Below are 12,781 nucleotides of genomic sequence, written 5' to 3'. Positions count from 1 at the left end.
GGGGGAGAGAGAGAGAGAGAGAGAGAGAGAGAGAGAGAGAGAGAATGCTGAGGACGCAACCCAGTATGAAATTCCTGGGTTCAATTCCCCAGTTAACCCCGCCCCAACAAAAAACAAACCCCAAAATTACAAGTGTCCCACACAGTAATGATTGATCTATTATTTTTGTATCAATACTTAAATAGTCACCCACCTTTTCTTAAGGCTTGATACAGTTTTTCTCTGCAAATTTTTTTTTTGGCAATGGAGTGGGGAATGTGGGCAGGTAATGAGTGATGCTGGGGTCTCCCAGGGCCTCACAGATTGCTAGGCAAGTGATCTACCACTGAGCTACATCTTCAGCCCAAGGCTTTTTATACAGTTTTGGACAGACAACATGACCAGAAATATTTTTCTTTAAAGTATATACAGAAGTCAGTTATGTTACATTGTATTTATCTTTTTAAGGAAGACTGGTAAAGGATAAAAACAATATACATACCGGAGTTTCTGTAGTGGATGTGGCTGGTTGTTGTAATGATTGTGGGCGAGATTCTTCTGACTGAGTCCTAACCAATCCACTACCATGACCTTTGACAGTATCACCATTGGTAACTGGAGGATGTTGCTGGGTCAAAGCAGCTTTTAATCTCTGAAATGCAAACACCATTAAAAAAAAAAAAAAAAAAAAGGTTTCCTGCTTCACACCTAAATCTAACTCTAAATACACTCTTTGCTAGCCAAAAATATACATTTAGCTTTAAAATTACTTTCCATCTATTTTATTTCATTATGTTATTATAAATATCCATATGACAAAGAACAGCATCTTTGAAAAGTTTCTCTTTGTCTAGCACTACTAGAATACTCTATACTTTGCTGTTCCTAGTCTGCTGAGAATTAAAAATTAAAATACTGTTAACTGAAAGCTTTGCTAAAATACATAACACAATCATCACATACAGTGTCACACCTATTCTCCTCTACCCAATTCCAATAGGTTTTATCAGGCTCTGCCTAGATTCTAAGACTGAAATCTCTTCCAGATTTGGGTCTATTTGATCTCTGCGTATAGACCTGGGGCAGTACTTACTTGGACAATGACCTGACATTGTATTGTTTAGATATTGTAACTGTTATACTTCCTTCTAGAACCTACAGGTGGATTTGCTTACTGTAGATCTCTATTCCCAGTAGGTAGGATCTATCTTTTCCACTATGTTCTATTTTTCCAGTTACCTGAATTGGACCTGATTCACTTTCAGAGTATAATAGGGCTAGTGGATGATGCTCTGGCCTATTTAAGGCTATACCTTTTTACAAAGATACAATTCAAACAAAGCTCATTATTCTATTAGCAAAACATTATATGCGACCACTGTCTTATCTTCCAACCAGATAAATCTTTTAAGAGTGGAGTCTGTATTTCTTTTCTGAGACAGGGTCTTCCTATGTAGTTCAGGCTGGCTTTGAACTCCTACTGATCCTCTTGTCTCAACCTCCCAAATGCTTGGGATTACAAGCATCCACCATCACGCTTGGTTACTGTCTTATATTTTTTTGTATCCCTTTTTAAAAACTGGTCTGTTGATCAGAATAACAGACACATTTACTGATAAAAATAGGTTCTTAAAGGTAATTTTATTGTTATGATCTGAAAATATGAAGCAATTAATACAAAATCATGCCGTAATGTCCCAAGAGATGAAAAGGAAGTTAAAACTGGGTGTCATGGTGCACACCTGTAATCCTAGCATTTAGGAGGCTGAGGCAAGATTACCATTGTTTTGACTGAGGCCAGCCTTAACTCCACAGTGAGACCTTGTCTCAAAAATGGATTTCAAGGATATGAGAACCAAGGCTATTACTGCTGATACTGCTTTTAGTAATTGAGATGTAGTCCTTAAGTCCAAAATAAGTTTTACTACAAATATCTGAGTCAGACATGTCCATGACGTTTCCTTGAAGTCTATATTCAGGTATTTATATGGAGGGAGAGAACCCCCACATAGAAAAAAAAAAAAACTGGAGTGAAAATTGTGTTGCACTCTATCTAGTGCTTCCTAAACTTAGAAGTAACTGTCTAGGGTGTGTTAAAAACATATTCCTGGCAGTCTTTTTTCTTTCTTTCCTGAGTACAAAAGGATGGGTGTGAGACAAGAGCTTCTGAAAAAGGTCTCCAAATAATTCTAATACAACTGCTTTCATTTATGCTAGAAAATTTAGGCCAGATGTGGTGGCCTATAATCCCAGAATTTGGGAGGCTGAAGCTGGAGGATTGCCATGAGTTTGAGGCTAGCCTGAATTACACAGCTAGACTCTATCTCAAAAAAATGAAACAACAACAAAAAATTAGATAATTTTATAATTATTCAAAATTAGTCCTTTCTTGCTGGGCATGGTGGTGTACACCTGTAATCCCAGTACTCGGGAGGCTGAGGCAGGAGGATCACTGTGAACTGGAGAACAGCCTGGGCTACATAGTGAGTTTCAGGTCAGTCTCAATTACATAGTGAGACCCTGTCTCAAAAAACCAAAAACCAAAAACCAAAACGAAAACCAAACCAAAAACAAAATTAGTCATTTCTTTATTTTCATTTATGCCTATCTCCTGTTTACTGGTCATTAAAAAATTTCAATAATCATATCTCGGTATGTGTCAGTGAACACTTTCACTCCACTTTTAATCCCTGTAGATTCTGGATATAATTTAAAAAATGAAGTCAGTAGTAAAAAAAGTTGAATTGAGATGTTACATATACTAAATTTACTCTTTACTTTTTAGTGTGCAGTTCTAGGAGTTTCAACAAGTGCATATATGCATCCAACTTCATCCAAAATCAAGATGCAAAACAGTTCTACCCCTAAAATGCCCTAGGTCCTTTCCCATCATACTCTCCTCCCACCCATGGTCCCTAGGAATCAATGATCTGTTTTTTTGATTCCAAGAATTTTGTCTTGTCCAGAATGAAAGCATATAAGGTATAGTCTTTTCAATCTGGTTTCTTTCCCTTTGCATGATGTATTTGAGAATCATTTGGGCTGTTGCTATCAGAAGCTCTTCAATGTGTTTTGTTTCTTTTTTTGGTACTGGGGATATAACTTGGCATCTTGTGCTTGTGAGGCAGGTGGCAGGACCACTGAGCTAAATCCCCGGCCCTTTCAGTGTGTTAACTAGACAGTATCCATATTTTATAGATTAGGAAATGTGTGATTTGCTCAAGGTCACACAATCATAAGTTAGTTCAAATGCTGGATCTGAATCCAGGTCTCTAATTTCAAAGTGCACATTTTCCCCCCATGGCATCATATTGTATACATAATACAGAGAAAGAGCAACAAAGATAATCTGAGACTGACTATACGTCTTTTTAATTCAAAAGACTACCACCATTAAGGATTGAGAATGTCAGGCCTTGTCACCGAAGATCAGGCATCTTGTCTCTCTGTTCTGACAGACATTCTTTATGAATTATGAAAAGTATATACAAGTAAAATCCTAGTATCTTCACTGAATAGCATACACGATGTATTATAGAGACACATACTGAGAAAACACTTTATAATTAGAACATTCTTACCTGAAATTATCAGTAACTTTGAACAAATCACTATTGTTGTTATTATTATTATTACGGTATTATTATTATTATTATTATTATTATTATTATTATTATTATTATTATTATTATTACGGTACTGGGGACTGAACCCAGTACCATCAGATTTTCACACTGAGTTACATCTCTATCACCAGATCTTTTTACTATTTATTTATTTATTTATATTATTATTTATTACGGTACTGGGGACTGAACCCAGTACCATCAGATTTTCACACTGAGTTACATCTCTATCACCAGATCTTTTTACTATTTATTTATTTATTTATTTTGAGACAGGGTCTTGTTAAATTGTCCAAGCTGGGCTTGAACTTGCAATTTTCCTGTCTCAGCCTCCCAAGAGTGCTAGTATAAATCATTGGTTCATCTGAATCAGTTTCTTTGTAAATTAGGAAAAAATGTACAATTGTAGGAGCTGAAATAAAAATTAAATATATGCAAAACTGACTCATAAGAGGATTTCTCAAACATCAGCTTTCTTATTTTTTCAAGAATAGCTATCAAGGTCTCTATATTCTTAGCATGGAACAGGAAGATGTCGAAAAGATCAGGGGAGTTTCTACATTTTCAGTCAACTTAGGGATCGTCTTAAAGAATTTTTGGCCACATATGTTACACAAGCCTATATAATAAACTGTATTTTTCAGAATCTGACAAGATTCTCGATTCTTTCATTTTTTCCTTTGTTTTCTAAGAAAGCAGAAACAATCAGTAGCGATGATGTAAGAGATTAGTATGCTAGTAGCTAAGGGGATAAGACTGAAGTAGATGGATTAAAACTGAAGTGAGATGAGGAAACAAAACAGTAACTGACTGGAATCAGAATATTTAGGGAAGTGATCAAAAAGAACTCAAAGTAGAAAGACCAAAGTTAGAAAAAGTGCAGGTTACATAAACGCAACAAAGGAGGAGAATGGAGGAAATAGATGGTCTGCATATACAACTTTTATAAATAGAATGTCAGACATCAAAATATAACACATAGCATTAATCTACAGTGCTAAGTTGGAGCTCTGCATATATATTACTACAAACTGAGCTGTGAGGCTTGGTAAATTATATGTTGGTAATACATTTCAAAGTGCTTAGGTAGAAAACAGAATTGAAGAGCATTTTAAATTTTATAGTGAAGAGCTCAACTCTTAGAATTAATGAAATATAGTAACAGCACATAGGGGAGTTTGAAGTACATAAACATCACTCTCTTGAATAATCTTTAGTAGGGCAAGTTACCACCTTATAGAGCAATTAAAAGCAACATCAGTATTCATTCATTATCCTCCCTTGACTGCCCTCGGGTATACAGTACACAACCAGTGAGGAAGCACTAATGTTTGCTCCATGCTGTTACATTGATTACAATGGGCCTGACTTGGAAAGTGTGACACTGGGTATAAAATCTAAGAAAGATATTTCAAGGGTTAACACTGTTCTGAAGTGCTGGTTAATTTTTTAAAAACTACAACAGAAATATAGGTTTCTAAAAATGAGGTAAAGAAACCAGCTATTAAACATCATTCATATAAAATTTACAATTAATAGAAGGACATCTATAATCCACTGTATATATTTGTTAATGGTATTTTATTTATTTTATTTAATTTTTTTGGTACCAGGGAACGAACTTGGGTCCTTGCACTTGCGAGGCAGGTAGTGATACCACTAACCTAAATAGGAGTATTTTAAAGAAGATCAAACGTCTTGCTTTCAAAAAAACTTAATGAAAACAAATATAAATATAATGAACTTCATTTTATAATAGAATTATGGAATTACTAGAGATAACAGAAATCAGTCCAATCACCATTGTACAGATAAAGAAACTTTCCAGAATGAATTTACTTTTCAAAATTACAAAGTAAGTAGCAGAGATAAAACTAAAAATTATGTCTGTTGATTCCTAGTCCACTGGACATATTTGAAAGAAAAGCTTTGCCATATCAGAATTTCAGAATATGAAGCATTCTAAGCACATTAGCAATCATTTAAGCCGAGTATCAGATACTGGACAGTCTATTACTAAAATAAAAAAATTCTCTTATTAAGAATACTTATTCAAGGAAATAAAGATTAAGCACTCAGAGAAATTAAATAAGATTTAAAAGGTTTATAATCTCCAACATGTACAATAAAACCTAGGTATAATTTATTTTTAAGGTAAAGGCATATACTCCTTGGAAGAAAACTAAAATAACTTTATTATTTCTAAAAAGCAGATTAATATTTTAATATTTAGAGTTAATTTTTAATGATGTAAAGTTCAACTAATATATTTAAAGCCTTTTTCTTAGAGATAGACTATTTGACAATTAATTAACTGTTTGTTGTGATCTATTTGATACATTCATTTTCTGACAGGATCTGCTAAAAATAATTTGTTATTCAAGTTGTTTATGTTACACCCTTGAAAATAAATTTTATCACATCTGTCAGAACTTGGTAGGAGCAAACTACTCTATCATAGTTCAAAGAAAAAAGATAATGTTCTCTAGAAACAATTTATGAAAAAGTCAGATCCATATTTCATATGTGCCACAAAAGCTCATCAGAGTAATAACCCTCCTTCTCCTGGGTGTTATCCTACCATCTGCTACTCTATTACTTATCATTATTTTGCAACTAATTAACAGCATAATCTTCAACATTCAGCAAGTTAATTATCATTATTGTGGTCTTTGCAGCATCATCAGTCCTCAAGCAGTCTTGTCTCCCACCCCTAGAGAACACAGGAAAATGAAGTGAGTTGGGAGAGGGTCTGCTTCTTTGGTGTGGGCTCATTAGGTGTTTGCTGATTAGCTTGGCATGCAGAGGCAGGTCAGGAGAATTCTGCTGAACATGAGGTTCCATGCAGGGCCCTACCAAGTTAATGGAGGTTTCTGAACATTTGCCAAGATGCTCTCTGTCAGCTCTTAGCAGAAACCCCCTGCAGAAAATCTACTGGCTACCCACTGTGTGCCAAGGTATTTATCAGTTTGTCATACAAATCTTAAAGGAATGGTTCTGGAAGGTTTTACTGAAATACTTTAATAAACCTTCCTAAAACTCCTAAATGATTAGCACTTTCTTATTCAGAAGAGTTACTTTGTGATCACAAATGTTACATAAGAAAGTTATTTTATTAGAATGGTACAGATAACAAATATCTATACATTATGTGCCTAATGACAAACAAAACATCTAAACCTAAATTTGATGAGATCTAGTGTAAGTCTGTAGATCTCGGAAATTTTTCTATAATGTGAAAAAGCACTAGATAGTCCTGTATTTGTAAATCCCTACTCCCAGTTTTCTTACTGCACTGTTACAAGGACTTTACCACACTATTACTTTTCCAAAGACTTACAATATCTATCTATAAGCATTGAGCACCTGAAAAAATAAAAAAGTTACAAAAGTATCCTTAGCTATAGTTAAGAAACAATGTTAAGTTTCTCTTTATTTGTAGTGTGCTATATCCTTACAGATTCCATTCTTGACATTTCTCTTATTTAACCACAGATCATCTTAGCAGAATCAATGTTACTAAACTATTTAGCACATCATTAAGATTGTGATCCACAAGGTAAAATAAATTCTCAAGAGAGACACAGAATGCCAGGATGTTTAAATATCTGTGTGTGTGTGTGTGTGCAATAAAACAACAAAAACATCCAAATGAAGTAGCTTAATGTTATCATTTTTAGTGAGGGCTTCAGACAGATGAACAGTAAGAATTATTTAATATGTCATATGAATTCAAATGTTGTGAGTGGGAACCACTATTTTTATGCAAGAATCAAGTCCTATGATTATTTATTTAAAAACCTCTGTGTACTACAATATAAATCCAAATTCAACTTTCTTTAGTTGCTATGACAATTACTTATTTGGGTTGGACATGGTGGCACATAACTACAACAACTAGTTGAGAGGCTGCAGGAGAGGATCACAAATTTGGGGCCAGCCTAAACAAGTTAGTGGGATTTTGTTTCTTTTCTTTCTTTCTTTCTTTTTTTTTTGTTTGTTTGTTTGTTTTGCTGAGATAGGGTCTCACTGTGTAGTTCAGCCTAGCCTCGAATTCACTGTGTAGTCCATGCTGGCCTCAAACTCACAGTAATCTTCCTGCCTCAGCTTCCCAAGTGCTGGGATTAAAGGCATGCACCACTACACTTGGTAAGACCAAGCTTCAAAAAGAGACTGAGGTTATAGCTCAGTGTATCCTGGGTTCAATCTCCAGTTCTAAAAGAAAAAAAAAATTATTTCCTAAGTCTTTCCAGCTTAACAAGTTAATGACACTAACATTTTAATTTCAAACTCCGAAGTTGTATCTAGTTGATATTTTATGTTCTATAAATGTCTAAAATATTTTGTTACATTGAGTAACAGGTTATCCTTGGATTTAAATTTAAACTATTCAATCTAAAGATTTAGTCCTATGATTTTATTTTAAATGTTAAGACACTCTTAACTAAGCTTCTAAATAACAGAGGCATTTAAGAAAACCATGCCTTATCCTATTTATAAATTTAAGTTATTGAAGCACTGGGGACTGTTATGCAATTAATATAATCACAGAGAAAAGATATATTAAATTTATAAATGCATTTTAGCATGTTAAAAGTTACGTTTTAAGTATTTTAAAAGCAATCATTACATAACTATATTTGTAAATTGCCTTAAAAGCTATGTTTTCAATTTGGTAATGTTGATAAATTTAATATTGTTTTAAAAAACAGTCCCTGAAAAAATCTTTTTTTTTTTGGTGCCAGGGATTGAAGTTGGGTCCTTACATTCGTGAGGCAGGCGCTGGAACCACTGAGCTAAACCCCCCGCCTTCTGAGGGTCTAGGGTTTGACTCAGTGGTTCCACCACCTGCCTCGCAAGCATAAGGACTGGAGTTTGATCCCCAGTACCAGGAAAAAAAAAAAATCCCAGGCCCCAAAAAATCATTTTTGCACACACAAGTTACCATCACTGTAATAAAAAAAAAAAAACAAAAAAACTAAATATTGATAATTCTAACTGTTGCACATGTTGAAATAAAATCAATAATTGCATTCTAGAAGACTCCCTTTTTCACTCTTCTTATAATCACTGAAAACATTTACTAAAAAATTCTCAAAATTTGATTATTCCTTTTGAATTTCTTAGTACTTGAAAAATATTAAATAACAATGGTTAGAAATAGTCCTTTAATGATTTTGTTGAATATAAGAACATAAATTACCAATAAAAAACTCCATTTCTGCATTTTTTTTATAAGATTAGTAGATTCATTTTATACATAACAGATATAATTATAGTTAATAACAACATGTAAGTACTGAAAATTCTTGAGTCAAAGAGTTACTAAATAACATTTACTTCATACTGCTTATAAAGCCAGGGAAAACAGGCTAGTTACATAAAAATGTAAAAACAGATCTGGGCAACTAACTCAGTGGCACAGTATTGCCTGGCACGTGTGAGGCCCTGGGTTCAACACTCAGCCCAGAGGAGAAATATAATTATATATAAAACAATACTGAGGTATAAAATAAAGTTGTGCACAAAGAAAAATTTCAACTAACCAGAATTACCTCAGTATTCTAGGCAAATGATATTTAAAATTTCATATTACCAGTGCATATTACTTGAACTGTATAGCAATATTTGTTTTCACAAATAAACCAAAATGAATAGCTATGTTTGATAAGAAAATGGAAATACATGACAAATATATAAAGATGGTTATATACCCAAACCACAATGTAATTAAAATAAAAATCAGTAAGAAAGGATGTTGAAAAGCCCCTAAATATTTGGAAATTATAACATAGTGTACTTCTAGAAAATCCATCAAAGAAAATAAAATTAATAATTGAAAAAATATGGCATAGCAAAATTTGTGAATAAAGGAACACTTAAAATGCCTATATTAAAGCAAAACTTTAAAAAAAGATTAAATCAGTAATTTAAGCTTCTACTTAAAGAAGCTAAAAGTGGGCGCGGTGGTACATGCCTGTAATTCCAGTCTCAGACAGAAGAATTTCAAGTTCAAGGCTACCCTGAATAATTTAGCAAACCCTTGTCTCAAAATAAAAGAATGAAAAAGGGATAGGGATATAGCTCAGTTTTTCTTGGGTTCAATTCCCAAAACCTTTAACCCCTAAAGAAGCAGTTAAAAGATCAAGAAGAAGAGTATAAATATATCCTTAAGAAAAACACAGGCAAGCTAACGACTCAGAGAAAAATATTAATAAGATATTATTAATATATATTATATTCAAAATATGTTTTATATTCATATATAAATATACATTAAAATGTATTTGTATATATTAAAAAACTTGAATTTCTCCAAGCAATAATAAAAGTAATACAATTATGGGCAGAGACTTCACAAAGTCTAGCCAAAAAAGAAAATGCAAATTAAAATCACAAGAAACTGCTACACACTCCTAGAATGCCTACAGTTAAAAAGAGAAAATCAAATGTTGGTAAGAAAACAAATATTGGTAAGAATATGGAAACAGAATTCTGGAGGGCATTTAAGCTCCTGGAAAAAGGCTTGAAAATTTATTAAACAGTTGAATGTATATTTATTCTCTGACTCAGTAATTCTACTCTTCATATCTTTGTCCAGGAAAATAAAAACACAAAGAGTTATATAAGAAAACCAAAAAGAATTAAAAAGTTATATGAGAATGTACATAGTAGTGAAGGTTGCAGGAGGGGGTAGCTCAATGGTAGAGGGCTTGCCTAGTATATGCAAGGCCCTGGGTTCAATCTCAAGCACTGCAAAAACAAAACAGAATATGCACATTAGCTTTATTCATAACAGCTAAATGTGGAAACATAAAGTGCCCATCAGTAGGAAAATGGAAAAAGAAACTGTGGTATATTCACACAATGAAATTGCTCTTCAACAGAAAGCCTGCAACATAGATAAACTTCAGATATGTGCGGAGCTGGACATAAAAAGAGTGCATACTGTGTTAGTTTACACAAAATTTTAGTACTAGAGTAATAATCAGCAAAACATGTTTGTTGAGGAGGAAGACTGAATGGCAAGAGAAATAAAAAAAAATAAGATGTACTGTAATAGGGATATGAATTATGTGAAAACATTTATCAGTCTATACTGCTAAAAGTAGTTTGTTTCAATGTATGTAAATTCTGCATTAAGAAACACCTATAAAAATAACTGAATGGAGATAAGAGTGGACAGAGGTGCAAATAAAGCAAGAATGGCAGTATATCACCAATAATTAAAGCTAGGTGATGGGTACATGGGAACAGTATACTATCCTGTTTACCCTGCATTATGTTTGAAATTTCCCATGATAAAAAAACGGAGGTAGAGGCCGGGAATGCAGTTCAGTGACATGGCATCTGCCTGGCAAACATGAAGCCCTGAGTTTGATTTCTGGTACCAGGGGGAGAAAAAAACAAATAAGAAAAAGAAAAGAAAAAAAAAGAGGTAGAATTTCGGTCTTTTTATTTAAAACAGGACAGGGCCAGGGATTTAGCTCAGTGGTTCTGCTGCCTACCTCACAAGTGCAAGGACCTGAGTTCAATTCCCAGTACCAAAAATAAACAAACAAACAGGACAATCTTAGGTTTGGGGGGCTGGGGTTTTGGCTCAGTGGTGCCGCACCTGCTTGGCAAGCACAAAGTCCTGAGTTCAATCCTTGGTACTGGAAAAAAACCCAAAACCCAGGACAATCTTACTATCTCAATTGAAATAGGCAATCAAATAAATAGGGCTTGTTTACACTAGCAAAATTCTAATAAGAAATTTAATGGGATTGTTAAATTTAAGTGGGGCAATCTGTGATACCTCATGCTATTTTTGAGTCTTCAGGCAATGGCTGCTTTTCACATATAAATTTATGAAAGTTATAGCTTTGGTGTTTTAACAAGTGTTACAAGTGCTGAAAACTTTTTTTAATTTACTAGTGACCTAAAAGAGATAATCATTAAGATTAGCGTTAAGTTTATTAATTGCTAGAAATATGTCCTCCTCTTGAGCAAAAAAAAATTACTTTAAGTTGGACTTGTCCCTTTGAATCAATTTGTAGGATAAAAGGCCCACTGAATATATAAAAATACTTTTAGATGCAATATACAACAGGATTGCTCTGATTCATAATTCTACTCTACTGTTTTTACTGAAAAGCATATTAAATCCATTTTGCATTAATGATGTACAGGTTCTCACTATATAGTTCAGGTTGGCCTCAAACTCACTATGTAGCTCAGGCTGGCCTTGAATTGGTTCCAATCTTCCTGCCTCAGCCATGCACCACCACACCTGGCTATGTACAGTATACTTAAAACAGGGGGAAGAAAATCCCCCATGAAACTTTTCTGCTGTGAATTGAAGAAGATTCATCTGAAGTATTTCCAAAATTCTGAACATGCTATGATAAAAAAAAGTTTCCCTTTGTGTTTTTATATTCTTCTCTCACTGCAATCAATAACCACTTAATATTTACAAATTGTTGTTGATTCAAGTGGTATGTAAGTTTTATTGTTTAACAAAGGTACTGTGCAAACTTCAGATTGGTTATTTGAACTATGGAGAATACCAATAAAATATTTTAAGTTTTGCAATGTGAAATGTTTTTTGTATCTACAAATTCATATTACTACTAATACAATACATGCTTAGTGAAGAACTGAAGCAAATGAAAAGTACCTAGTAACTTCTGCTGATTTCCTAAAGAGACAGTAATTAGCTGATGTTGAAAATAATTAGCCTTGGGCTGGGGATTTAGCTCAGGGGTGCCACTGCCTGCCTTGCAAGTACAAGGTCCAGAGTTCAATCCCTGGTACCAAAAAAAAAGAAAGAAAGAAAAAAAGAAAAAAACAAGTAATTCCTAATGAGAATTAGACTTGTATTATACAGTGGTTTAAAAAAATATTCGTGTATTTTACCAAGAAAATTAGAATGTTTATGGAAAAAGTTAAGTGTATGGGAAAATTAAGTTAGAAAGTTAGAAAGTTTACGGGTTTGGGGCTAAGTGTGACTCCAGACATCAAAGCCTAATCTTTGTATTTTGCAAAGAAACTAAATCTCAGAAAAGTAAAGTTGCTTAAGTACACTGAAGAGCAGAGTTAGGATTAAAATTTAAAAACATGTCTCCCGATTCCTAATCTATAACTCAACCCCTTCAAGCAATATTAATTTTTTTTTTTTTTTTTTTTTTTTCCCC

General features: G+C 33.5%; 1 protein-coding gene across 1 annotated transcript in view; it reads right to left on the bottom strand.

The window, feature by feature from the left end:
* Window positions 1-12,781, bottom strand: part of Atf2 (activating transcription factor 2) — an 88,762-nt gene that overhangs the window by 18,487 nt on the left and 57,494 nt on the right. Inside the window, 1 exon segment of the mRNA XM_033756322.1 lies at window positions 482-631. Within this exon segment, the coding sequence (XP_033612213.1) occupies window positions 482-631 (150 nt within the window).

Source organism: Fukomys damarensis, unplaced genomic scaffold (assembly GCF_012274545.1).
Source record: "Fukomys damarensis isolate Sample0158 unplaced genomic scaffold, DMR_v1.0_HiC HiC_scaffold_26, whole genome shotgun sequence".
In the NCBI taxonomy this organism is placed as follows: domain Eukaryota; kingdom Metazoa; phylum Chordata; class Mammalia; order Rodentia; family Bathyergidae; genus Fukomys; species Fukomys damarensis.
This window is presented reverse-complemented; position numbering and strand designations above follow the sequence as displayed.